The sequence below is a fragment of the Rhamphochromis sp. 'chilingali' genome, assembly GCF_963969265.1.
Source record: "Rhamphochromis sp. 'chilingali' genome assembly, chromosome: 21".
Lineage (NCBI taxonomy): Eukaryota > Metazoa > Chordata > Actinopteri > Cichliformes > Cichlidae > Rhamphochromis > Rhamphochromis sp. 'chilingali'.
In genome coordinates, this window is record NC_137949.1 from 18,698,483 (window position 1) to 18,726,318 (window position 27,836).

The window sequence follows — 27,836 nt, forward strand, 5'->3', positions numbered from 1 at the left end:
GCAGAGAGAAGAAAAACTTCTTCTCCAGGAGTTTGAGAAACAGGAGGCAACATCTAAAGTGCTGAAAGAAAGGTTGGAAGAAAAACAAGCCGTAATAGAAGAAGTGGAGAAAAAATGCAACAAGCTGCAGAAGCAAAACACCGAAACAATCGAGGAGCTGAAAATCCTCATCCTCGAGAAAAAGGTGCTCGTGGAAGAGCAGCTGAAGAAAAAGAAAAAACGCTTCTGCTTCTTCTGGAGGAAGAACACTCCTTCTTTCACTACTGCCAATGTCACCTCTTCTTCCCCCACCTCTGCTCCAGCTTAATTCCCCCCCCCCCTCCCCTTAACTACTAACACCTCTCCCATCTCCCTCCCCTCTTTTCACAGTCACCCCCCAACCAGTCCCGACAGTTGACTGCCCCCTCTAGAGCCTGGTTCTGTCATAGGTTTCTTCCTTTAAAGGGAGTTTTTCCTATCCACTGTCGCCTAGTGCTTGCTCAGAGGGGATTGTTGGGGTTTTCTCTCCTCTCTCCCTTTACTTTCCATCCCACCCACCCCCACCTTTTCTTTTTTCTTAATAATTGAACAATAAAAACAATTGGCCGCTAATTAAATGTGTCAAATCAATGTCTTTATTCAAGAATACAAGAAATGGGTAATAGCTGCATGTGTGTTTGTGTGTGTGCATAATATGCATACTTTACGTGTTGGATCCAAATCCCACAAGGAATTAAATAAAACAAGAAGACAAACAAAAACAAATATTTCTCTCCCTTCCCAGGTCAGGAATCAGGATGAGGAAGAAATGAGGTCAGATCAGTGCAGGTTTTTGCACTACTGACATAAAGTTTCTGCTGATTAAAAAAAGTATGTCGATATTTCTGAAATACATTTGCAAACAAATAACTTTGACAACTTGTGTTTTTTCATAAAAGAAAAATCAGAGAGCAGAGCTGGTAAAACAGCTTAGCTCCGCAGGTTACAGGAGATCAGATGCCAAATACTTTTCATGACAGTCTTCGTTATTGCATAAATCTCCCCTTTTATCATTGATCAGTAAATCACTGCATATACATTCATCTAACCGTTATAATTTCATGAGTAAAGACTCTCAGATGACTGAATGGCGGTTTTAGTAAATGTTGAACTTTATTGTGATTTCTATTTTTAGAATCAATAGCAGACATTTTGATTTAGTTTTGCAAGCTGGTGATTTCACACAGATCCACTGCCCAAACGTGCCTTTGAGTTTTTCATCATTTAACAAGAATAGGCTCAGGCAATCATTGTGTAATTAGGCTTTGGGAAGGTCTGGGGACGGGTATGATGGTGGTGGTTTTAAAGCACTGTGGCACAACAGCTTGACTCAGGGAGATGTTAAAGATGCCCGCTAGGACATCAGTCAGCTGGTCAGCACGGGCTCCGAGCACGCGTCCAGGTATATTGTCTGGTCCAGCAGCTTTGTGTGGGTTGACTTTAGTGAGAGTCCTTCTCACACTGGCCGTGGACAGGGACAGCACTTGGTTGTCTGGCAAGGGGGTGGCCCTCTATAGTCCATCTTGCGTCCCACTTAAACAAGTGCGTGTTCACACTGCCCCTGGATGTCCTGGCCTCTGAGGTTAAGGTGTACGGCTCCTGGTTGTCAACTGACCAATTTATCATGGCAAAGTCTGTGGTGGACAAAAGATAAGAGGCTGATTATAAAAATGATCCATGCACGCCTTATGACCTACAGCATGTACAGTTAACACAGCTAAATGGCTGTGAAATTGTAAAATTACTTTTGAAATAAAGCTATTCAAAGTCAATTAACTGTGACTATAATAATAGCAATGTTAGCCAGCAAACAAAACGTTAGCACTAATTAAAATAAGCTGCTAGGTGATGTTACTGTTTCAAGTTCTCTCATTGTTTGACATGTAGGGCAGATATTTTGGTGACACTGAGATCAGCCAGACACTAAACAGCAGTGTAATATCAACGCTAGATTAGATGTTTTCTAATCCGATAAAATGACATTATTCCTGTTTATAGAAGATGTTTGTCGTCTGTTTGTTTGACTGACAGGAACAGGAAATAGTGGTTGGAAATTACTGTTGGTGTTACATGAGGGTAAAGAAGGGCTTTAAGCACCTGGGTAAAAACTGGACCCATGATGAAACACTACAACAAGTACAACATATTCTTCAGTTTTAATATGTGACCATACTGTGCAGACTGCTGATGAGTTACACGGTTACATTTCATTAATCATTGTTAAACTAAAGTGGTAAGCAGTTACTTTATCCTTTCACTTAAAACTTCCAGGAAAAACACTACCTTGGCTACTTTTGTGCTTACATTTGATCTATGCTGGGTCACTACTTTTGCACTATAATGCTGCTGCTGACACCTTGGTTCACACTGACAATTAGAAAAAAGCTGATATGAAAAGAAGGATGGAAAATGCCTGGAATTTAGTTACACTTGCAAATACTGCTGCCTCCAAACTGCAAGCATCAATAAAATGTTACAGTATTGTTTTCTAGATCTGTGCATATATCCTTATTGGTAGTTTTCTCGAAATAGAAGATCTTCATTTAAAAAAAAAAAAATCTCTGATAACATTGCTGAAGCTAGCGCCCACCCCTACTGCACGTACTGCAAATATAAAACTGATATATACTTACATCATGAAGCAGTTGATGTTTGGTTTCTGACAAATACAGTAAAGAGGTGCGTTCTCCCCCTCCATACCAGTGTTCTCAGGCACTGGTACATGGTCAGTGTCAGACACTTCACTGTCCTACAACATACCACATAGGACCACATTAGAAATGACATGTATGTAGACATGCTAATTATACCTGGCTAAATGGATGCAGTAACAAAATGTTACTTAACTACTCTAGTTATTAGTTTCCAGATGTGTGCAGTTGCTCCAGTCTTACTGACAGTATACTGTTTCAAACACCAGTGCCAACATTTTATTTTTTAAATCTTAGTATGATTCTGCACCAAGACTTGTGGCCTGTTGCTCGGTAACTTATTGTCTGACTACATTAACTACAGTTCATAAACATCATTCATTTTCTCCTACTTATTTTATTCAGGTTGTATTCCAGCTGTCATAGGGCAAAAGTACACCCTGGACAGGTCGCCAGTCTGTTGGAGGGTTATTAGAGAGACTCAGACAACCACTCACACCAACAGCCAACTAACCTAACCCCGCGCATGTCTTTGGAGTTCAACACCAGTCTGGCCGAATCACAGATAAGCAGGGTGTCTGTGCTGCAGAGCACAGCTGTGTCAGAGACTCTCGACATCAATGTAGCGTTAAGGATGCGGAGCGATGGGTGCACTAACGTAATGAAATTATGAGAGTGATCGTCATTGTCTCTATGTTGTTGCGCTCTTATTCGTATTACTGAAACCATATATCTATTCTAGCTCACCCTAAAACTGTGGAGAAAATTGATCTGTTAATAAACGTGGTCAATTATTTGGGAATGTTCTGGCAAGAATGTCGCATTCTTCCGGTGGGGAAACTAATCATAATACATAATAATTATAATAATAATAACAATAATAAATATAATCACCGGTAAAGTCAGTTAGCGAACACTACTGGCATGTAATGCCAATGACGACCATTTCACAAACTGTCGAAAATGCTCAAAATGTTGTCGGTGTTGTGCCAAAGTAGTTACCCCCGTCAACCAAGCTCTTGCAACGGTTGTATAGGGATCGAATGGCCCGTAGCAATGGGCCAGACACCCCATACTCCCGCAACACCTCCCACAGGACACCCCGAGGGACACGGTCGAATGCCTTCTCCGAGTCCACAAAACACATGTAGACTGGTTGGGCAAACTCCCATGCACCCTCAAGTATCCTCGAGAGGATAAAGAGCTGGTCCAGTGTTCCGCGACCAGGACGAAAACCGCATTGTTCCTCCTGTATCCGAGGTTCGACTAGCGGACGAACTCTCCTTTCCAGCACCCTGGCATAGACTTTCCCCGGGAGGCTGAGGAGTGTGATCCCCCTGTAGTTGGAACACACCCTCCGGTCCCCCTTCTTAAAGATGGGGACCACCAACATTATATACATTAAGTGAATATTATGTACATTAAGCAAATTAAATATAACAATCTGGAAATTTTACATTGAAAATCTAAAAAAGTATTAACAATTTTCCTCCAGTGTATTATTTATTTATAGTCATATTTTACGTTTAAGTGTATTATTATTTGCAATAAATAACTAAATAAACAAATAGCCAAACAAATAAATAAAACTTTAAAAACCGCACAAAAATAAAAACTGCAAATTCTCTTACAGAATCTACTGTTGGTGTTTATTCTTGTTTTTTCCCCATGTTTATGACTTGTTGCTAAAATTGTCACATTACTTCCTTATCTTTTCCAGCGAGTCTCGCGGATACGTGGCAGGTCGCCTAAACTCTGACCCGGAAGCACTTTGATCAGCTCCAAACAAGAAGATGTTCAGTTAGCCGGTGTGTTGACGCTAACCGAATCGGGAAGTTGCAATATTATTCTGACAACTGGACTTGACAGAAAATATGCGAAGTATCAGTTGTTTGCACTGGACGGTTACTGTTTCCGGGTTTCTTTTTCATTAATATCGAAAGGCATATACATACTGACGCTAGTTAGCTTAGCTTTGACTGCGTTACCGAGGCCAGTGAGCGACACACTGACCAGTTATAAAGTGGATGTTTAGCACCAGACCGGGTTGGTACCGAAAGTGGGTCGTGACGTGTATTGAATTAACCACCAAAAAAACTAATGTTCTTGAACTTTACCGTCACGAGCAAAGGTCCGTGCTAAAAGCGCAGGTGGAGGTTGGATTTGATGGTATAGCTTAGCAGTAGGTTAGCCGAAGAGAAAAGTGCAGTCATGGACGATTTTAGCTCGATCAGCCTGCTGTCCCTTGCGATGCTGGTGGGATGTTATGTGGCCGGGACGATACCTTTAGCGGTTAACTTCTCAGAGGTAGGTTTGTGACATACATATGCATGTAGCTAACTTTAGCTACCAAGCTATCATAAAATGGACTGAACTTTCAAACAATAAGAAGCTACTGTGCTTAAGGTCTGGGTCTCTGACTTTGTTTAGGAGAAGTTGAAGCTGATCACTGTGCTGGGAGCAGGGCTGCTCTGTGGGACTGCACTTGCCGTGATCATCCCAGAAGGGGTCCATGCACTTTACGAAGAAATCCTTGAAGGTAGGGTTCCTTGGGGGAGATGGAAGGTTTGCTCAGATCATGAATGGACAGACAATTAAGAATTAACTACTGTATCAATAACTGTAAGATAATGTAATAGTCGTGATTTTTTACGGACTGCAATATCTTTGGATTGTGCACGTTTGAAGATAAGCTCATTCGGTTATTTTAGTCTATGGCTCAGAAAACTAGTAATAATGCCTTTCACAATCAGCCGGGATGTGCTACAGCTCTTAAAAATACGTGTTCCTTAAGCTAAGAAATACATGGATGAGTTGCAAAGCTCAGGGCATCCACTGTCATATTGGTTTATTTCTAATGTACAGTGTGTTTCAGAGGCTGCCATGGTGAAATAATCAAATAAACATAAATAAGTGATAAACGTCTCTCCTAATTGTAGATAGATTAAATTAGTTAGCCGGTTAATTATCAAGAAAGGACACCAAGTTTTCCCTTTGTGTTGTTTTGCTGCTTTTCTCTTTGATGTGTAATGTAAATGTAATCTTTCTTGGGTTGGTAGTCAGACAAAACAAGTTGTTTAAATACTTCCAAAAGTGATCACAATTTCAAATGAGAAGCAAATTGTTTTGCCCCCGCCACACACAATTTTGGCTGCTTCCTGTAAGTTAAGAAAAAAAAAATCTTGTTAGAAGACCTTGAGCTAATAATTGTTTTGTGTTGCTGATGAAATGTATTTATTTATTTTATCTGTTACTTGAATAAACTGTACAAGGTGACATACTCGTACTGTTTGTTTTGTTTGACTGACAATACAAAACCCAAAGATATTCAGGTTTTCCATCATGTTGAATCAACTTGTTAATTTCTTTTATGTACATTTAACAGCAATGTAGATTAAACAGTTGATTGAACCTTTTTACAGATAATTATATGTTACATAATTGATTAGTCATTCTACTGAAAGTACTGAGTAATTGTAACTTTCAGGGGTGCATCTTTCCTGAGTGTCTGTTCTTTCCTCATTTCCTGTCTGCTTCTTATTTTATGCACTTTATAATGCAAAATCTAAAATAGTCTTTAGATGTTTGTGACAGCGCTGGATTCCTTCATGCTTGCAACAGGCTTAAACTGAAATATACCAGAGGAAAATTAAGTAGAGAGCATGTAGACCAATGATATGTGCTTGTGTACATTGTAACAGTATGAATTTTATTTAAACAGAGGAAAGTAAAGTGCAACATCATGAAATCAGTTTCTGCCAATTTCTGACTTATTGTCATTTCCATATCAGTATTTATAGCAGTATTTATGATGGTCTCTGTGCTGTGTGATGGAATTTTAATTTTACATTTCTTTGGTTCTGATGCATTAACGTATTTGTGTCTTTATCAGACCATTTTTCTGCTGATTTTTCTCTTTCAGCAGGTGGACACCACAGTCACGGCCAGTCTGCAGTTGCAGAAGCTTCCGAGGGAAAGGGTGAAGCAGAGGCAGCTCTTAGTGCTAGTGGGAAGCATGAGCACAATCAAGAGCAGCTCCATGCCTACATTGGAGTGTCTCTGGTTCTAGGCTTTGTCTTTATGCTACTGGTGGACCAGATAGGTAGTTCTCATGTTCACAACACTGAAGGTAAGCATTCAAATAGCCTTAGCCAGAGTTGGTTAGGGAAAAGCAGCAAAAGCAGCTTCGTCATTAGTCTCTTCTCATCTTATTCTCCTCGAAAAATAAGATTGAATTAAACCCAAAACACATCCAAATGGCTCAACTGCTAATTCTGTTTTCCCAGATGCACCCACACTCTGCACTGAACAATTTTAGAGATCTTTATTTAAGCTGATAATACTCTTCAAAGTCTGCCAATGTTGTGGTGCTGTTTAACTCGGTGTGGACATAGTGGTCCATCAAGATTATTGATTTGTTTCCTTGCCACAAACTGTTTGAGTTGTGTATGTGTGTTTATTTATTTATTTATTTATTTTTGGTTGGTTGGTTTAGATCCAGAGGCAGCAAGAGTTGCTTCCTCCAAAATCACCACCACCCTGGGGCTTGTGGTCCATGCTGCAGGTAGGTCTGATTTAATATCGTCTGATAATGCTACTGTACACAAAATAAATATTAAATAATATTTAATATTAAATTATATTATATTAATTAATTATATTAATATTTAATCATAAATATTAAATATGTATTTACATTTGGTGGAACTCATGAAAAAGATGTAATTTTATTCTGTACCTGAGTTTGTGTTACTTCAGAATACTATGAATTTAATTAAGCTTTAAATTGTTTTAATTTGGAAAATGTATACACAAATGTTACTTTTCAGTTCAAACAGTATTAGTTTCTTTTTATTACAGTAGTGTAATCCAGATTTTATTGCTGTTTTAATGACGAATCATTGCTTTTAAGTGTTCCAGTAGTTACTGTACCTTTCTGTTTTTTTTTTTGCCTGCAGCTGATGGTGTTGCATTGGGTGCTGCTGCCTCAACCTCTCAGACCAGCGTTCAGCTCATTGTCTTTGTAGCTATCATGCTGCATAAGGTAAATATACATCATATATAATGCAGTCAGTGGTTGATTTTTTTTTTTGTTTGTTTGTGTGTATACGTATACTGGCATCTTAAAAATAAAGTTTGATCAGGCCTGTGAAAAACTAACAAGCCCAGTGATTCAGTAGCTTGTAGAACTATCTTTAGATGTGATAACTTCAGTAATTATTTTCTGTGTGACTTTATTAGTCTCTCATAGATTTGCCGGATATTTTCCATGTTGAGGTCTGGACTTTGCAACACTTTGATTCTTTTTTTTCAGTCATTCTGTTGCATTTTCCAGTGTCTTCCAAGCTTTAGTTGTCAGACAGATGGCCTTACATTTGACTCTTGAATACTTCGATTTGTTTACCAATGACTGCAAGGTGTCCAGGTCCTGTGGCTCCAAAACAAGTCCAAATCATAACTTCTCCACCACCCTTCTTCATTGTTTGTATGATCTGTTTTTTTCTTGATATGCTGTGTTTGATTTTCTCCAAAACAATGTGGCGCTGTGCATTATGGCCAGACATCTCCACTTTAGTCTTGTCTATCTAAAGGACATTGTTCCAGAAGTCTTGTGGGTTGATCGGATCCAATTTTGGTAACTTAAGCAAGGCTGCCATGTTCTTTTTAAAGAGAAGATTCCTTCTGTTAGCAACCCTTCCACAGAACCTATACTCATTCAGTATAGGTTCTGTGTTTAACATTTAAAATTGTGACTGAGGGCTGTAGAGTCTGAGATGTAGCTCTTGGTTTGTTTGTTTTTTGCAATCTATCTGGGCACTGTACAGTCTGACCCTGAGATGAATTTGCTGTGTTGTCTATGTCTAGGAAGATTGTCTGATATCTTGAATGTTTTCCTCTTGTGAATAATCATTGTCACTCAAGGATGATGGATATGTTTGCTTGTTGTTGTATAAAAATGGACCTACAACCCTTCCTAGACAAACATTTGCTTCTGCTGCTGATCGCTGCAGAGGAGCAAACTGACAAAACAGCTGCATTTATAGAGGTGCTTACACTTAATGATGATCAATTACTACTCCTCCATAAATCCTAAGGAAGCAGTAAGGGTGTCTTTAATTTTTGCAGGCCTGCAAATGAATTAAATTTAAGTACAGCTACTGAGTTTATAATACACAGAGGGTTTTTTTTCAGCATTAATTTACAAATTAACTGGTAAAAGAATTGATTGTTGTTTGCTGCAGTAAATTGCTATATAAACTCTTCTGTTTTGTTGATTGTAGGCGCCAGCAGCATTTGGTCTTGTATCCTTCCTAATGCATGCCGGTCTCGAGAGAAATCGTATCCGCAAACATCTCTTGGTCTTTGCCCTGGCAGCGCCAGTCCTCGCCATGCTCACATTTTTAGGTCTCAGTCAGGTAATTATTATATTTTTGCACTGATCTGTTTTCATTTTGCTAGATGTTTAGTTTTCAGTGTTAACTGTTTGGTACAATACAGTACTTTGAGGATCTAGATATCCAGCTGTCATCTTACTAGTCTGTATTGTGATTTTTACACTACTGCCCAAATACTACAAAGACATTATTTCATCAACACTGGAGTCACTAGAAAAGGAGAACTTTAAGCTTTACACTGTTCTTGTCTCTTCCCCTCTTAGAGCAGCAAAGAAGCACTGTCAGACGTCAACGCCACAGGTGTCGCCATGCTTTTCTCTGCTGGCACATTCCTCTACGTGGCAACGGTCCACGTTCTGCCTGAGGTGGGGGGCGGCGGTCACAGCCACGCTCCTGCGGGAGGAAACGGAGGGAAGGGACTGAGCAAGGTGGAGGTGGTAGCTCTGGTGCTGGGCTGCCTCATTCCGCTGGTGCTGTCCATCGGTCACCATCATTAGACCCACAGCTCATGATGGATTTTAGATGGGTGTACAGGAGGAAGAAGCTGAAACAAAGACTTCAATCACGGTGGATTCAGATGTCTTATTGCTTGGTGTCTGTTAATGGATCTTGTGCAGGGACTTCTTATGACTTGAAAATGAACTCGAAGCAGGGAACGAGTGAAAATCAGAGTTGCTCCAGTGACAACCAGTGCACATGATGACATTTTATCTAATGACACTGACAACAAAGTATAATGCATCTACTGTATGTATGCATTAATTCCACCAGAAATCATTTTTTTCCAAGATGCCAGAGGTGGATCTTTTAGATGAGTTCATTTAGGTCACTGTGGATTTTTCAGTGTTGCGTTATAGTGCTCGTCCAAGTCGAAAAATAGCCCTGATTTCATTAGAGACCTTTTACTAGATGGCAGTTGCACAGTGAGATTTAGTCTTGATTAAACTTGTGATATCTCAAAAGCAGTGAAACTCACTTTTTTAAAAATAATTGTATAGAGTGTAGATAAATTAGCAACAATACTGATGGATTGGATCTGATTAAGTGCCATATTAGCAAGCCTGAAACAGATCTCTGAAGAGGATGGCCCCCAAACAACACTGGCTTGTACAAGATGTTTTCTTCTTGCCAGAGGTCATGTTTTCACAGTAGGTCAGACAGATTAACCAGCAAGATGCTTGTAACAGTTTTTCCGTGGCTAGTGAGTTTGTCTAGCAAGTGGAGTGTCCGGCACCGCTAGAGAAATCATTTGTAACAAGCTCTTTGTTTATGCGACACAGTTTCCTTTAAATCCTGCATAACGACAAACACAACTAGCCTCCCATCTGAACATCAACTGTCACTTTTCTTTAAAATGTCTTTAGTTTATATTTAAACTTGGGATAAGTCTGTGTTGTAGAGTGTTTTCAGGTGGTGGAGGGATTTGTCTTGCTCGAGGGCATTCATTGGGTAAAACTTTTTTGGGCACAGGAGAACAGACCTGTTAAAGATTGTTTGAGGAGAATTTTATTTGGGTTAACTCTCTATTAAGTAATTATACTTACAACAATAATCACCAAAAAGGTGAAATTGAGGCCAGGTCACTTCTTTGCCAGCAGTGCAACCAAGTCTGAAATGTGTACAGAGGGTTTGTCTTGATCATAAAGGTGCTCGTTATGTTATTCACGCACCAAGATCTGAAAGTTAGAGGGTCCCAAATGCTGCTCTGCCTCAGTTACTTCTCTGCTCCAGCACCATTAAAATGTAAGTAGGCTGATTTTGGATATCCTCTGTATCACTGTGCCTGCTCACAGCAGAGCTCGCGTGTTTGTATATGTATGTATACTGTACAAAGCAACTTCTTCCCTCCACAATCATGGGGATTTCCTGTGTGAGACAGAACTGCTTACTCTCAATTACAGTTTCTTTTTTTTCTATGTTGAACTTTTGGACATCGACGAACTCGTCTTCGCAGTACCAACTCAACAAGCTACAGACTGACTTGAGGGGTCTTTGATTTATGTGTAAATTTAAGGCTTTTACACACGACCTGTGAATTAATTCTAACTTGTATGAGAAGAAGCACGCCGTGTTGTTTTAGGCTTTATTTTGTTTGTTTTGTTTTTTGAGTGACTGTGACAGAAGGTGGGGTGAAATTGCATGCAGACCAGAAGCTGCATGACTCTTTTGTTTTTTTTCTGAGAAACTGTTTGTGCGTACTAAAGGGAACTGGGAACCGTCCCCCTCCACTGTGATGCTTGACAACTTGGCACACTAGTAGGCAGCCTCATTATGTACCATTATATCTCTGTAACTTGAGTTACTACGGCAATCTACAGCTTTTTTTCATCCCTTACAGAAAACCTTAAAACTTAATGTGGGGTCTGGTTTGTGGCTTGATTAAATTTAATTAACATTGCAGGGAAAAAAGCTTTATGATGGTTAAATAGCCTCTTTAAAGTTTGGAGACTAGAGTTGGCTGCAAGATATCTCTTTATAACTTCTTATTCAGAATGTAGTTTGTTCACACATGATCCCATCAGTTTCAAAAGTATAAATTAAAAAAAAAAAAATTTTTAATTAATATTTCAACTCGAGGCTTCATCATCTTTTCCAGCCAAAATACTGGGGTTTAATTGGCTGAAGGCACATCCCCTTCAGATTTAAAATGATCTAAATGCATTTCATGATTAAAGATAAAGGCTCATATTGGGGCTGATTATCTCAATCAAGGGGGGTGGGGATATCAGGCTGATAGTTGTATAGTTAATTTCGGTGGAGGTCGGTGTGAATCTGTTTTCTTTTCCTATCATTCCTAAAGGGGTCTGCCTTATTTCCATACTTTGATTGTAAAAATCAGTTGTAAAGGAGCGTGTTTTATGATGACTAAATTAAAGTTTTTTTAATTGGTGATGATGTCTGATCATTTAACTTACAAACATAATGGGTCAGTGTTATGACCCAGTGATGTGTTTGTTGGTGTTGTGCCTCCCACCGGAGGATGGTGGCGGTATTTTCCCTTTTTTCTCTCCTAGGAGGTGGACACCTGGGCGTGGCTGCTAGGTATCTGGGTGGAGTCTCTACACACCTTCCGACTGGATAATTGATGGACCACCTCCAGTACTTAACGTCCGGATGACAGTCACCTGGGAGTGCTGTTTGGAACCCCGTTGACTCGGTCACAGAGTTGTGGGTTGTGTCATTGTAGTGCAGGCTGGAGTATTCACGTGTACCTCTAGCCTTGCCATGTAAATAATTGTAAATAAGTTAACCAGTGGCGGTCACTTTTTTGTTCCTTTGCTGTATAACTTTCACTGTCGCAGCCTAGTAGGCGTGAGAAGCCGTTTTCTTTTGTTGAACAAGTTTTCTCCTGTTTTTCGTTAGATAGTTAGGTAAGTGACTTGTCTTTTGTTTGGGCTTCTTTTTATTTTGGTGTAGGGAAGACTAGGGATTGTTTTATAGGGAGTTTTGTTTATTGTTTTGGCATTGCTCACTGCTGATGAAAATAAATGGCTGCTTAAATACTTAAAAAAGGTGTCGTTGTTGGGGTTTGTGTGTGGGTGGGAAGTGAGTGGGGCAAACTATTTGTTACGTTTATTTACTTGCCGGGACCAGAACGTAACATATTGGGGGCTCGTCTCTTTTGTGTTCTTTTTGTGGCTTGTCTTCTTGGTTGGCGGTTTTTTCTTGTGTGGGGGGGTGTGTGTGTTAGGATGGAGTTTAAGTTGGAGGACTTCACTCTGAGCCCGTCTGCGGAGAAGTTGGACAGGTGTAAAAAGGCTGACCTCTTGCTTGTTGCTGAATTCTTTGATGTGACTGTGCCGTTGACTGCGAAGAAGAAAGAGCTTAGGGAGCTCCTGTGTGTCCAGTTGACGGACAGGGGGTTGTTTGGTGAGCCGGGTCCTGCAGGGGGGGTTGAGCTGGGGGCTGTTGCTGGTGTTTCTGCCCCACTGAAAAATCTCCCTTTTCCGCCTAGCCCTTCTGTGGAGGAGCTGCAGTTAACGCTGCGCATTAAGGAGGTGGAGCTAAAGAAACAGCAGTTGGAGGTGGACGCTATGCACTTGAGGATCAGGGCTCTGGAGGTAGAGAGGGGAGCCTCTGTGTCTGCCAGCCCTCCTGTACCTCGGTTAGCCCCGCAGTCACCATCCCCGCAGGTACCCTCTCCGGAGTCATCATCCCCGCAGGTACCCTCCCCGGAGTCATCATCCCCGCAGTCGCCATCTCCGCAGCCACCGGCCCCGATGCCAGGTGGTGGCTTTGATGTGAGTAAACACATCAAAATGGTGCCGGCGTTTCGGGAAACTGAGGTGGATTCGTATTTCACAGTGTTTGAACGTATCGCAGGTGCGCTGCACTGGCCAAAGGATGTGTGGTCTCTTTTACTCCAATGTAGATTGGTGGGGAAAGCTCAAGAGGTATGCACCGCTCTTTCTCTGGAGGACAGTTTTGACTATGATATGGTGAAGGCTGCTGTCCTACGCGCTTACGAGCTTGTGCCAGAGGCTTACAGGCAGAGATTTAGGGATGGGAAAAAATCCGCCAACCAGACCTATGTGGAGTTTGCCAGAGAAAAGAAAACTCTGTTTGATAAGTGGTGTCATGCTACAGAAGTAAAAACCTTGGAAGACCTGCGTGAGTTGGTGACGTTAGAAGAGTTTAAAAATCAACTACCAGACACTGTGGTAACCTACTTAAACGAACAGAAGGTTACGACTCTCGCCGCTGCTGCTATACGGGCTGATGAGTTTGTGTTGACACACAAAGTGGTGTTTTCGGTTCCTGCTCACAGTTTTCCGTCTTCCAGTAGCCCGCCCAGATGGTCTCCAAGGGGCACCCGCCGTGCCATCCCCTCATCCATTGAGAACCGCGTGTGTTTTTTTTGCCATGAGCAGGGACACCTTATTGCGGTTTGCCCTGCTCTGAAGAGAAAAGAAATGACCAGGCAGGGTACATCTCCTTCCCCAATAAACCTTCTACAGACAAACTCTCCTACTTGGGGGGAGGTGATGGCCCCCGAAAATGATAAAGTAGATAAGGAGTTTAAGCCGTTTGTGTCAAACGGCTTTGTTTCCTTGATAGGAGAAGATCGGCGGACTCCTGTCAGTATTTTGCGAGACACTGGTGCGAAACAGTCGCTCATTCGTGAGGGGGTCTTACCGTTTTCAGCTCAATCCTGTTGTGGGGCGGATGTGTTAGCCTGGGGAGTTAGGATGTGTGTAATACGGGTTCCTTTACACTTGGTGCAGCTTTCGTCTCAGTTTTTGTCTGGTGAGGTTAAGCTTGGGGTGCGGCCCCAGTTACCGGTTGCAGGTATTGACATCATCTTGGGAAACGATCTAGCTGGCGGCACAGTTTTTCCGTCGCCAGAAGTAGTCGATATACCACTTACAGATAACAGTGGTTTCGATCGTGCCACATCAAAGGCTGTTCAAACCGTCAGTGTAAAGACATTTAGGCAGAGGAGAGGTGCGAGTGGATCCCAGCAACAGCAGCAGCAAAATGCTGAAACCAGGCCACCTGCTAGAAAAAGACAAGGACCTCGACGGCATAGGGACCGCAGAAGAGGCCAGCTGATGGTGGCTAATGCTCCATCTCCCACCCTTAAATTTGACACAGACTTTGATTTTGATTCCTCCAACGCGCAATTCATTAAGGAGGCGCTTGAGAAGAAGTTACAGGAGGGGCTGAATCTAAAGGATGGGAATTCTGAGGGAAGGGAAAAGGAGGGGTTGCAGCTGAGTTCAGGGGAGGATCATTTTGGTCCAAAGTGCTACTATGACAAAGCAAAGTTTTTCTTTGACAACATCTCATCTGATAATGGGCTCAGACTGACGTGGGCAGAGGAGCGAAAGCGCAATCTGGAGACTTTTGGTGTCCCTGGGCGGTTCCTGAGGGGCCAAGGATTCAGAGGTGGACGCCAGTGTTTTGGGGGCGGGTGCAGTGCTCGTGCAGGAGGATGAAAATGGCATTGACCACCCAGTCTGTTTCTTTTCTAGAACATTTCTAAAACAGCAACCAGCGCCTCATGCGTTGGTCCTTACTCCTACAGGATTTCAACATTGAGATCCAATATATAAGAGCTTAGAGAATGTTATGGCTGATGCCCTCTCTAGGTCGTAAATCAAACATCTTTGTGTGGGGTTGGATGTTTGATTTTTTTTTTGGGTGGGGGAAACTGTTATGACCCAGTGATGTGTTTGTTGGTGTTGTGCCTCCCACCGGAGGATGGTGGCGGTATTTTCCCTTTTTTCTCTCCTAGGAGGTGGACACCTGGGCGTGGCTGCTAGGTATCTGGGTGGAGTCTCTACACACCTTCCGACTGGATAATTGATGGACCACCTCCAGTACTTAACGTCCGGATGACAGTCACCTGGGAGTGCTGTTTGGAACCCCGTTGACTCGGTCACAGAGTTGTGGGTTGTGTCATTGTAGTGCAGGCTGGAGTATTCACGTGTACCTCTAGCCTTGCCATGTAAATAATTGTAAATAAGTTAACCAGTGGCGGTCACTTTTTTGTTCCTTTGCTGTATAACTTTCACTGTCGCAGCCTAGTAGGCGTGAGAAGCCGTTTTCTTTTGTTGAACAAGTTTTCTCCTGTTTTTCGTTAGATAGTTAGGTAAGTGACTTGTCTTTTGTTTGGGCTTCTTTTTATTTTGGTGTAGGGAAGACTAGGGATTGTTTTATAGGGAGTTTTGTTTATTGTTTTGGCATTGCTCACTGCTGATGAAAATAAATGGCTGCTTAAATACTTAAAAAAGGTGTCGTTGTTGGGGTTTGTGTGTGGGTGGGAAGTGAGTGGGGCAAACTATTTGTTACGTTTATTTACTTGCCGGGACCAGAACGTAACAGTCAGTAACATGTTTTGACTTTGACTTTAGAGTCTGAATAAAATCACAGAGGTTCAGACTGCAACTGTTGCCTTACAGTTACACAGCATTTATCTGTCCTGGATTTCAAGGCTGAACTATCGGTATCTTTATAATCTTCCGTCCATCCACTCGGACACATGTTCTGTAAATGAATCTGATACCCGTGACACTAAAGCTATACAACAACTGTTCTGACTCTTCATCCTCTTTAATAGAAAGTTGTGGAACCATGGCTTTCCTCCTAACTCACTGCTAGGGTGCAGGATGGACTGATGGAGAGACTGGAGAGTTCATACCTGCCAATAACTGGAAACTGCTCCTCTCTGCAAATACTGTAATCCGAATAACAGCTTTTACTGGCTGGAATATATCGACTGGCTTCAGATTTAGCAACTCATTCCTAAAGCTTCTCTCCCTCCCCCATTGCCTTCCAGTATCCCCCCCCCATCCTGTTTTCATCATCGCTGTGCAGTCAGTCTGCCTCCAGCTGATGAGCGTATTGGCAGCTGCATCGTTCCGCCCTGCTGAGTTATTGGGATTTGTTTTCTGCTTTTCCTGCTTTGTATTGAAGCTGTGCCTGCAGCACCTCTATGTGTGTATGCGTGCGTGTATGTGTGTGTTTATCGGGTGTTGCTGGACTAATTGTTATTGAGTGATTGCATTGTGCTTTGTTTATTTATTTTTATTTTATTGATCGTTTTTGTCCCACCTCCCAGGGCGAGGGAAGCCACAGAGGATGTTCTCGTCTTCATCCAGGAACTCTCGGTTTTCGCCCTGGTCATCAATGGAGCAGTCAGACTCTGAATTGCTGGACATCAGCACCAAAGTGCAGCTGCATGGCGTGCTCTGGAAGAGGCCGTTCGGTCGGCCATCAGCCAAGTGGTCGCGCAGGTAAGGGTGAGGTGTGACTAAGTTGTTGTTTTGTTTTGATCCTACAGCTAAATGTGATCAATTCTCTTGATGCCTCAGCTTTTTCTTTAGTTTGCAGGCTGCCCCTTGACAGCGACAAAACAATCATGTTTAGGAAGTGGTTAGAATTTTCTCTCCTGTATCAAAGTCTGAACTAAAAGTTTGAATTAGCTGTGTTGTATTTAGAACTCATTTATTGGCTGTTACAGCTGCAAAATAAAAATTCTTGCATACTGAGAGAAAATGAAACCTTTTAATTTGCATTACAAATTGTAGGTAAAACATCTGGAGTAATTTTTCCCTATAAATTGACAATAATTGTTTTATTTATTATCTTTTATGAATGCTTATTGATTAAACTTCTTTATTTTTAATCCCAGAAGAGAGCAATAGGATTTTGTAAACTGTACTTTGACATGTTTTGTATTAGAGGATTGCTTTATATAATAACAGGAAATATTTATCCACACCCGCATTTTCAGTATATCCTGAGAGCAGTTTAAATTTGGTCAAAATGCCTGGATTGATATCTTGAGTCATGGTAATGCTCTTAGTTTACATAACAGTTAAAACGACAATATACGGTGGATCCAGAGAGTCCATTTGCAGCACACCATTTGTAACCTATCCCAGCTGCTTGTGTCATAAAGGTCGCTAAAATTTTCAGTAAGTGCTTCTTTGGATTTCTGTGCTAAATTTGGTTTAGTAGGTTTTATTGTCGTTACCAGCTGTTTAATATAAATCTCCCAACCAGTGGGATGAAATGTATGTAAAAGACTTATCAGCCTTAAGTGTTAATAGTCCAGCATATTCCACAGCTGCTTTTAGGGTGAAAATTAAATAGTTTAATGAAAGTCAGGACGAGTATTACACATTTGGATGTGTTGTAGGAGATTTTTCTAAAGACAGGAACATCTTCTAGTGTTGGAAAAGTAGGATGTATTCATACTAGAAACTAAATGTTAACAATTTATTCACTAGTTTTGATTAATTTCTAAAATAAATATATCTCTTAGTCAGTCATTTCCGTTATGAGTCCCACCCAAACTCACAAAGCCACTCCCTAAACTAGTGCAGTATTGTGCAAAAGCCTTGAGTTATTATTCATTTCTTTATATTTTGTTTCCAAGGAATGAGACTACAAGGCTTTCTGAAGGTCTTTCAGTGTTTTTCTGTATTGTGATGAAATGCTGTGTGTTCACACTGACCTATGAATCATTCAAACATTGAATGATGAACTAATGCTGAGTTTACACATGACAAACAATCTGGCAAAGAACTATTTTTACAACAACAAAGTGCCGCTACCTGAAAAGTTGTTTAGATGGTGTGCAGCATGTCCTGTGAGGAAACTGGACAAATTGAGGACAAAAGAGGACGTGGTAGGCCTAAAGCTTTATCTGTACTGTCTGACAGTCACATCCTTAATAGGGAAGAAAATCCAGCAAAGACCTGACATGGTACCTGAGAGGTGCTTCTAGCCGTGCAGTTGATCCATCTACTGTTTACTGAAATGGTCTCAGTGGTAGAGCGGTTGTCAAGAAGCCATTTTTAAGGAAGGAAAACAAAGAGAAAATGCTGGTGCGTGCCAAATTAAATAAAAACTAGACTGAAAATAAGTCGAAACAGGTCTTTTGGAGTGATAAATCATACCAAATATTTTTCATGTTAATTTCAAACTTGTTAGAATTGCACAAACTCTGTTTTTGTTCTATAGACTCTATTTACATGTGTGTTTGCACATTTTTCAATAAATAATTGTACCTATTTCCCATTTTCCTAACAAAATATAAAGGCAGGCTCAAGACTTTTGCACAGAACTGTAAATGAACTAATTTTCTTGTGTCTCTTTTTATATGTGTCAGATTTAATTTAATGTAATGACTCTTTGAAACAAACATCCTTATTTTAAGAAGGCTTTATCATTCCAGTGTGTAGACCTGTTTGCAGTACTCTGATTAACAGATCGATAAATGGGATTATGTTATATAACAAAAACTGGTTTAAAATGGTTTATTATATATTATATTCATCCAGATTATACTTATAGTATGTCTGTAATAATAAAACATGTGCTCTCACAACACTCTAAACTTAATTTTACATTTTAATACATAAAAAAAATGATTCCACTCTTGCCACACATTTCTCTGTGTTATGATTGGTGTGATGAACAGACTGATGATTGGACCGGTGGACTTAGGAAAAATATGAATATTCTTCTTAATGCTCCAAAAAATAAAATGGACAGAAAACAGCAGCTCATACACAAAATAACTGTACTCGTCACTGCTATTTAACCCAAAGCAACTCAACAGTTGTTTAAACACAAACTTTTTCAAAACCACAAAATTATTTAGTGCAGCAGCAGTAAAAGAAAATTGAGTCCCTAGGCTGAGTGTGTTAACATAGCATGGATTCAGTAATGAGAAAGTAAAGATATTACAAAAGACGTGTGTGCAATAAGACTGAAAAACTTGCATAAAGAGAAACGAGCAGAGAAAAGTGTTAATGGGTTATCAGCAAAAACATTTTTATATTCAGTCAATCGAGTGACTAAAACTTAGAGCGATGCCAGACGTTGGTTCCTTTTAGCCCCACAGGACTCACTCAGTCTTGCTTTCATTGTTTCCTTGGTACAAAGATTCTTCATCATCAAAGACAGCTTCTTGCTCTACTATGCAGAAAGTGAGAAGAGAAACTTTGAGACCAACAGGTACTTCAACATTCACCCCAAGGTGAGCAGCTGCAGTATCTCTGGTAACAATAACAAAATTGAGCAAAAGTTAGAGATGTGCTTGTTTTCTGATATTTTAGTTTAGTTTTGAAAGATCAAATGAACTCAAATGACCAAAAAAACAAAACCTTTTCCTGTCTTAGGGAGTCATTCCTCTGGGAGGATGTGTGGTGTCAGCAAATGAAGACTTGGGGATGCCCTTTGCCATCATCATCAACCTTGAAGATTTCTCTGTAAGAACAAAAATCTTTTCCCATTACATTATAAATGATTGCAAGTTTAAATCAAATTTAAAATAAGCTGGTGGACACCAAAAACTAAGCTAGAAATCCGTATGCCAGGATGAAGTACTCTAAAATAAGGTAGATGTTAATTATTAATGTTGTGGTTACAGTTTTTTTTTCTACTGCCCCCAAGTGGTTAACAAACTAATGTCACGTAAGTCTAAAACTTGTCATCTGTGAAGCTGCGTGTGGAGAAAAAGCTGCACACAGACAACACGCAACAACAAATTTCTACAAAAATAAACATGTCAAACAACTTGCACATAGTTAACTGACTGGAGCTGTAGAGAGACACACTACCAGCACCGCCCCAGCCAAAATTCATTTTACAGCATGAAACGATCATTTATTAGCTGCTAACATGTAAAACACAGTGTGTCTGGCCCCCAGGGCACCATAGTGCTGGCTGCTGAGTCTCAGGAGGAGCAGGTCCAGTGGATGGAGATGCTCCATGAGTCAGGGAAAGTGTGAGTAATTCATTTACTTCATTCAGAATCATTATTTTTGAGACACATTTCTTCTGCTGTTAAAAACATGCTTCCTTTGTCTGCTGCAGCTTTTTAAAAGCATTTGAATGTTTTAATTTTGCTAATAGTGCTTTGATTTTCTCAAATCACTGCATCTTCCCAACAGCACATGGAAAAATGCACAGCTGGGGGAAGCGATGATTGAAAGTCTGGAGGCTCAGGGCTTGCAGCTGGCCAAAGAGAAGCAAGAATACCTGGGTAAGCAGGAGAAAGGTCATCTGAATAAATTTACCTTTCAAAGGTCTTACAAGTGAAGGCAGGGTATTAGCAATATATTTATTTCTTCTTCCAGATAAACTGATGGAAGAGACTGAGGAGCTTAGTCATCAACGAGCTCAGAGAGAGGTGAACTTTCAAGGATTAAGAGATTAGTATTGATTTGTAAATAAACAAATCATTTAAGTTTTATATGGAGATGATAAAATGAAAGATGCAGATGTAGTAGTCACCTTCATCATGAGATCATTGATGTGTTATGTTTTAATAGTTATGCAGTTTGTTTGTTCATGCAGGAGCTGGAGCGTCTGAACCAGATCCTGGAGGAGGAGAAACAGAAGTTTGAAGAAGTGGTCGTGGAGCTAAAGGCGGAGCAGGAGCAGATCAAACTGTACACACTCAGCCTTGATACGTTCAACTTAATTCTCCATGCTCAATCATTGTAGTGGTGCTGATTTAACGCAGGTTAAATACGGTTTTATCCCCATCTCTTTGTCTGTTTTGTTTTACTTCCACGTTTGTTCGTGCTGAACTGCAGCGACCTGGATGGCACAGCTCAGTCCCTGAAAGGTGTCGAGCGTGAAAAAGAAGAGCTGAGCAGCTTGACGGTCACACTGCAAAAATCCCTCGAGGTATTTAATTGAAAACCTATTCCTGTATCATACAGGAATCGACGACACACTACATGATTTCAGACCACCTAATCCACCTTCTAGCTTATCCGGGGGTCAGGTCACAGGGGCCACTCCCCAGCTCCAGAGGTCTACACATCACCTCTACTACTAGCTACTTTACTCTGAACTGAACTAACTACTTTAAAACCACAACCTCCTCAAGTGTTGGTCAGGCGGGGATGATGATGATACCCCCCTGATGTCCTGGCCGTAGCATGTGTGTTGTACCTCATGTAACTGGGAGAGCAGGCCATGAGACCCTTCTCCCGAATGGACCCTAACTGGATACAGTTATCCTCAGCCAGGACTCGAACTTGCGACTACCGCTCCAAAGGCGTGTAGTCTCACTACCACACTATCCAGCTGCTTGTTATGTTTTTGTTGTTGTTGTACTTAGTGCTAAAATAACTTCAGGCAGGTTTAAAACAGTATGTTGGACACAATAAACAAAGTTGATTTCAATGAAAAGATTCTCACTTGGCTTATATGAAATATTAAATAGGGGATTTTAAAAAATGTATATGTGACAAATCAACTTTTTTTTTTTTTTTTAAGTAAGCAAAATCTGTATCTCTCCTGTTTTTCATTTTTCATCAGGAGCTGTCCCAGGAGAAACAGCGAACGCTGCAGCTGCTGGGAGTAAAGGAGCAGGAGGAGAAGGAGGCGGAGGTGGAGAGCTCAGAAAAAAGCTGCATGGAGTCTGAGGACGGTGACCTGCTGCAGGACCTGCATCACATTGAGGAGCAAATGAAGATCCTGCTGAAGGAGAAAGATCAGGCTGAGGATAAGTGGGTGTAACCTCAAGAGCAAACGATTACTGGCAGAGCATTGTTGGAGTCAGCAAGGAATATTTTAGGATTTTTATTTCTCTGATTCTTTTTAGAGGGTACATCAAATAAGACCATGTTCTGTTTTGATATTCTTTGACTGATGAATCATACATCATACCAGGATATCACAAAAAACAGTCTGACAGGGAACTTCTATAATAATGTATTACAGGATGTAACTCTTAGTGGAAATGTGTATTGATCCTAAAAGAACCAGCAGATTGATTGGCGGCCGTAAGTGAAGTTTTACAGGCAGCTGTTATTGACTGTGTAGCACTAATGTTCAGTTACAAAATGCTAAAACCTATAACATTGCATTTTCCGTATGCTTGACCTTTACTCAGCCATTTTTCCTACGTAACATTTGGACTGACAGCAGTATTTTTGTCACATGAACACTATGTAACATAATCAGACTGAAAACATTCTCATACATTGCTTCGCTTGTTGTATCACGCTAGATATGTTGGATCACATTAAATGTAGTATAAAGGATGCTGCTGATGAGATTTTAAACCCTGCATGCTCATGAATGGATCTCACAACAATGTCTACTAACTGTAGATGCATTTTTGCTTTTTTATACTCGTCTACTTATACAGTGTTTGCCCCTTTTCATACTCGTATCACGATGAAAGTATATATTTTCTCAGTTTTATTTGACATTCAGGAATTCATTTAATTCCACAGATAGAAAACAGAAATAAACCATGGAACATAATTATTCTGTAAGGAATACTTTGAACCTTTGGGATCCAAAACCTCAAAAACTAGTTCAGTAAATACATTTTAAGCAGATACTAAATACTCATGGATAAATTATCTTTAAACAAAAAATCCAGATCTTCCCAGAAATGACCTGAGGTGTACATTCATGTGTCTCCTGTAGAGCTCAGTGAGCAGCATGACCGTAAGAAAACTGACAGATGCATCCACCATACAGGCAGTGTTGTTTAAAAACCCACAGACCAAACCCTTCCTTTAAGTTGGTCGGGTTTTGTGTGTGCTTCCTTTTTAATGTTGAGTGTGGTTTCTTTTATTCAGGATCAGGGAGAATGAGGAGCTGGCTGTAGTCCTGCAGCAGGAGAGGGAGTACTACTCGTCTCAGGCCCGGACGCTGCAGCATTCGCTCTCTCAGCTCAGTGTGGACAAGCAGCAGACTGAGGCTGAGCTCAAGGTAACACGGTGTGACTCAGCAGCTCTCAGCCTGCATGTTAATGAAACACCTTTTCAAAGATCACTGCGTTAATCCGCCAGCAGACTTTAGTCTTTAAATGTAGTTTGAGTGGAACTTTTTTTTCTCTCACAACTTCCAAAGAATTTAGATATTTAGATGAGTCTGTGTATGTATTGATGTGTGACACTTCAGACCCTACAGCATAGCTTGCTGGAAACATAATATCATATTTTAACACCTATAACAACAGTGTAGCATCTTGTAACAACTGCATCACAACTGCTACAGACTCTGTAAAAGTTACTCAAATGCTTTTTTTTTTTTTTACATTGCATCCAAATGCAAGACAAAAGTGCAAATGTAAATTTATATTCACATAAAAAAAGATAAGAAAAATAAGCTAACTTTTTCAATAACTGTTGCTAAAAGAAATGACACAATATAAGGCATCTGTCTCACAAATTATACATTACTGAGTGGCTGTATAGCAGCAAAATCACAGCAGGAAGTCAATTACACTGGTACAGCTAGCATGTATTAGTGTTGTGGAATTAAATGGAATAAATCATAATTTTTTTTTTAACAGTCATGACATCTCAAAATATTTCAAAGTCTTCTAATAATTACATTCCTTTATTTATGTTGGCCAATTAAAACATTCTGAATGTAAAATCCTCATAAAAACACCCTTAACGCCACTAAAGACTTAGAAAGAGTGATGATGACATCCTGTCAGTTGTTTCTATTGCATCCTGCCTATAATCAGCTGGCTCGCCCATCACACTCAGTCTGATCTCCCTGACTTTAAAGTATGCATTGCATTGACGGGGTTTCTCACTCTCATTTGTTGTCTAATTTCTCTGTTTGAAATTACATTTGTTTTCTGCCTGCTTTGCTTAATCACCTTAGTCTACCTGCTCAGACGGCTCCTTCTGCATCCCTGTTTCTCAGGCCTCAGCTTAAGTTGATTATTTGTAAAGTGCAGATGAGCAGTTTCAGATGCAGAATACCTACATGTGGAATAGCCTAACACTATAGATGTCTACATAATTGAGTTTTACAGAGATGTTTTTGGACAAAAGCTAACATCAATCAATATTTATTCTGTTTAAGTTCAATTTTCAAACTCGCATCAAAAACACATCAGCAACTGATCAGGATACTATGGACTAAAAATCCTCTACAGTATAGGTCTTAAATAAACTTGGCTTTCTATTCCCCCTTTTGCCCAGGCAGAGATAGAGTCTCGGATGGAGCTGGAGAGGAGGCTAAAAGAGGCTGAAGAGGCTCTGCAGAACTTGGAGAAAGGCCTGAACTCACTGGAGCGTAGCAAAGAGAGAGATGAGAAGATGAAGGGCGACGTCACGCAGCTGAGGAGTGAGTGCATGCACTGTTATCCGTTTGGGTGTAGTTATCTGGTCAATATATGATGCATTAAGTGCACTGAAAAATTCAAAGAGCTTAAGTCGGTTGTTGGAGAAATCTGACTGTGGCGGTGGATCATGCACACGCAGAACAAGGGATAGTCGTTTTATTGCCATGGAAACTGATTTAATTTGGCACTTCTCACACCTCTGTGACTTTGTATGTTCACTAGAAAATATGACTCAATCATTTCTTATTAAATATTCCAGTAGACAAAAAATTTACTAGATAAATGTACTAGAACTGATTCTGTAATTTTTTTTTACCACAATGCCATATTTTAACCTGTCATTGTAAGTTTCCAAGCTACCACTAAGGCATGAAATCAGGACCCTGCCTGAGGGTACATGTTTGAAGGCAGAGCATCCTCTTTATAACGAATGCATCTGATTGTGTGTATCCAGGGTTCTTTGAGGAGTGTATCTGTGCAGCAGAAATTGAGGCAAAGCTCCCAGCCATAATGAAGAATGCAGTATACCTTCACAAAGCTGCTGCGCGCAGAATTAAGAGCTGCCGAATCCAGAGGCGAGCTTCGAAGCGTCACTGGTGTAAGTAATATCATGAAATAATCATCATAGCATAATAAAGCACCAAAGAATCATGCTTCTCAAGTCCCTACTCTCAGGTACATTTGGCTCTCTCTGTGGAGTGTTTAAGTTTTCTTTCTAAAGTGTTCAAAAATCCAATGCCATTTTATTGAGTTTCTACTTGTATTACGGTTACAGACTGTTAAATAATAGTAATTATTTTAGGTTTTGCCATAGAGTCTGAGAAATTGTTTAGTTAATCTTTTTTCAGAGCCCCAGTTACCAGTCCAAAAACCCCAGATCTCTGCCTAATACTATTTATTAAAAAAATCAAGAAAAGCAACACATTGTCTTCGTGACAAATGATTAAAGCAATACATTTCTGAAATGTCGTTGTCCCAAATGGAGCACTCCATTGACTGAGCTCCACATTTCATTGTCTCGCTACAGTGAAACACTCCAAGTCGTTCGCTGTAGCCAACGCTGACGGCAGCATCGAGGAGCTGAGGGAGACCGCCCGACGCCTGACCTCGGACAGCAGCTTCAGAGAGAGCGTGTACAAGATCATGGCTCGCAAGGACGCCACAAACATAACAGACGTCTGAGAGGAGATAGAGCGAGGTAAAAGAAGAGAAACGGTCCTTAGCTTCACCTCAGTCTCAGAGTCACCCAGAGATGCTGTTACCAAACCCATCATTAAGACGCTGTAAATGAATGTGCACAGAAAGCTGTGTTATTTGAAACCATGACAAAGTTTTAGTTGATCAGTCAAAATTTAAAAGATTAAATATAAGACCACTTTTTCTGTTCTCTCATGGTCTGATGGGTTTGTTGTCTTTTAGACTCAACAGATCTAGGAATGTTAGTGGAGTTAAATTGGGAACTAAATTCCTACAGCAGGGAAAACTGTGAAGATTAGGCAAATAAGAGCGACTGTGGAGCCTAAAGCGCCTAGGTGAAAAACAAGACTCCAAAGCAGCTCTTGAGTTTTGCTGTTTAGAGCTGTGGGGATTTATTTTAGAGTAGAACTTTAAATTTTTTCATTAACATAAATTATGTCTTTTGTTGACCAGAAGGAACTAATCACATAAGCTAAACTAGGAATGCCACGTTACCTACTCCTTTTTGGGTTTACTGTTATTTATTTTTAGCATAACCTTCAAGAAAGCATTAGTAATAACCCTATTTAATTATTGTCTGAAATTTCTATTTAATAGGTGCTGATTGTATCAGTTTATTTACTATATAGTGCTGTCAGAAAAGAGTCATAGTCACTCATGGTCACTAGTTTCTTTAAACAGTACGTAGAGAATGTGTGAATATCCATATTTTCTGAATTCTTGCAGTGGAAACATCCTAATAGCTGCTGAGTTTTAGTTCCTTATGGTCAACAGTTTCTGGAACCGTTTGACTGAAAATGACCACGTGAAGCTTTCAGATCTGATAAAGCCACATGTGAGTATCCTTAAGCTAAACTTAAACCAATATATTAACTAGTTACTTTTCATGCTTGAAAACTAACAACACAAGAGTTTTTAAAACGATTTACTGCCAATCAGTGGTTCCGTCTTTGGTTTGTGGCCTCTTATAGAAAACCTGTTGTTTAATTTTAGTTGTAGGTCAAATAGGTAAATTTTCACAAATGCACTATAGCTCTGAATCTTTCTTCAGTCACTTCCCCTAAGAGGTGGATGTGAGAACAAAGACATTTAATGAACAACATACATTAAAAGGTCTTTACCCCGCCAGCTCCTTAGTACAAAGTCTGGGTCATTGCTGATCATGGCAGTTTGCACCAATCTGGGAGCAGCTGTGGGTGATACTCAGGGGAATCCACATGGAGTGTGTTGTTGTCCTGTGTTCTGCTTCTTGCACCCTATAGTAAGGTAGCATCCTTGTTAATCCACACGTGTTCTTCGTCTGTATGGCACATGTGAGGGGAAAAAAGGTAGGACAATGACCTAACCTGATTTCAACTGAGTCTTAAACCGAGAAAGTTCAAAGCTCAGAATTAGAAAAAAAAAAACAAAAAACGTAGGAACTTGTTTCTTAGACTTTCCACGCCATTAGTTTTCTCAGGACCTGTCAGATTGATTTTTTCCAACCCCTGCAGGGACCTGACCACTAGTTTTGGAACCACCTGTAATTAAAAAACCTTACCGTATTAAAAAGGTTTTTTAAAAATAAAAAGACAAGAAAAATGATGCAAAATATAAATTACACTTACTGTTAATATTTGAAGTACATTTTTCTGATTCTTCTACCAATGAATATCTGTGTTAAAGATGTATCTGTGTAACTGCTAGTACTTTTACCATTTTGTATTCCTGAAAAAAGCTCTTTACTAAATGAAGCAGATGGCACAGACAATGCAAATCCAACTTGAAAAATGTTTGTTTTTATTTTTCCACTTTTGATTGTATGCACAGACCTTCAGTTTAGGGGACTGACGGAAACGATGAACTGACAGATGCGTTCGATATCATCCACGACCATTTCATTATTGCTACATCTGAAAAAATCCTTTCTTGATAATGCAACTCAATGTAATTCATCAAAGGAAGCATTTTATGATAATGTACAAATGTTAAATAACTCAACACCAGAAGTGATACAGA

At 40.2% G+C, this 27,836-nt stretch overlaps 3 protein-coding genes and 1 long non-coding RNA gene across 6 annotated transcripts; 3 read left to right on the forward strand and 1 right to left on the reverse strand.

Annotated features, from left to right (window-relative positions):
• Positions 1 to 591: 591 nt before the first annotated feature.
• On the reverse strand, positions 592 to 3,973 carry LOC308389570. 2 transcript variants are annotated; one of them, XR_013970306.1, is made up of 3 exons: positions 3,672 to 3,973; positions 2,652 to 2,767; positions 592 to 1,652 (listed from the first exon to the last, which is right to left on the reverse strand). It is a non-coding gene; the product is annotated as an uncharacterized lncRNA (long non-coding RNA). The 2 variants fall into 2 exon arrangements; XR_013970307.1 differs by having other exon boundaries at positions 3,564 to 3,972.
• A 449-nt stretch (positions 3,974 to 4,422) lies between these two features.
• slc39a9 (solute carrier family 39 member 9) lies at positions 4,423 to 11,954 on the forward strand. 2 transcript variants are annotated; one of them, XM_080871214.1, is made up of 7 exons: positions 4,423 to 4,976; positions 5,100 to 5,208; positions 6,595 to 6,798; positions 7,165 to 7,233; positions 7,628 to 7,713; positions 8,951 to 9,085; positions 9,328 to 11,954. In XM_080871214.1, the coding sequence occupies exons 1-7, from the start codon at positions 4,881 to 4,883 to the stop codon at positions 9,559 to 9,561; spliced, it is 933 nt and encodes a 310-aa protein (XP_080727340.1). In that variant the 5' UTR covers positions 4,423 to 4,880; the 3' UTR covers positions 9,562 to 11,954. The 2 variants fall into 2 exon arrangements, with proteins under 2 accessions (XP_080727340.1, XP_080727339.1); XM_080871213.1 differs by having other exon boundaries at positions 4,425 to 4,976; positions 6,592 to 6,798.
• A 767-nt stretch (positions 11,955 to 12,721) lies between these two features.
• On the forward strand, positions 12,722 to 15,859 carry LOC308389271 (uncharacterized protein). The gene is made up of 2 exons (XM_080870535.1): positions 12,722 to 13,197; positions 13,228 to 15,859. Exons 1-2 carry the CDS (start codon positions 12,757 to 12,759, stop codon positions 15,001 to 15,003), a joined length of 2,217 nt encoding a protein of 738 aa, XP_080726661.1. The 5' UTR covers positions 12,722 to 12,756; the 3' UTR covers positions 15,004 to 15,859.
• A 541-nt stretch (positions 15,860 to 16,400) lies between these two features.
• Positions 16,401 to 27,693, forward strand: plekhd1 (pleckstrin homology domain containing, family D (with coiled-coil domains) member 1). Its single transcript, XM_080870553.1, has 15 exons — positions 16,401 to 16,504; positions 16,629 to 16,803; positions 19,466 to 19,559; positions 19,702 to 19,791; positions 20,233 to 20,309; positions 20,476 to 20,567; positions 20,662 to 20,714; positions 20,882 to 20,976; positions 21,124 to 21,217; positions 21,857 to 22,047; positions 23,134 to 23,266; positions 24,499 to 24,643; positions 25,096 to 25,239; positions 25,669 to 25,839; positions 27,648 to 27,693. The coding sequence occupies exons 2-14, from the start codon at positions 16,649 to 16,651 to the stop codon at positions 25,821 to 25,823; spliced, it is 1,518 nt and encodes a 505-aa protein (XP_080726679.1). The 5' UTR covers positions 16,401 to 16,504; positions 16,629 to 16,648; the 3' UTR covers positions 25,824 to 25,839; positions 27,648 to 27,693.
• Positions 27,694 to 27,836: the final 143 nt, after the last annotated feature.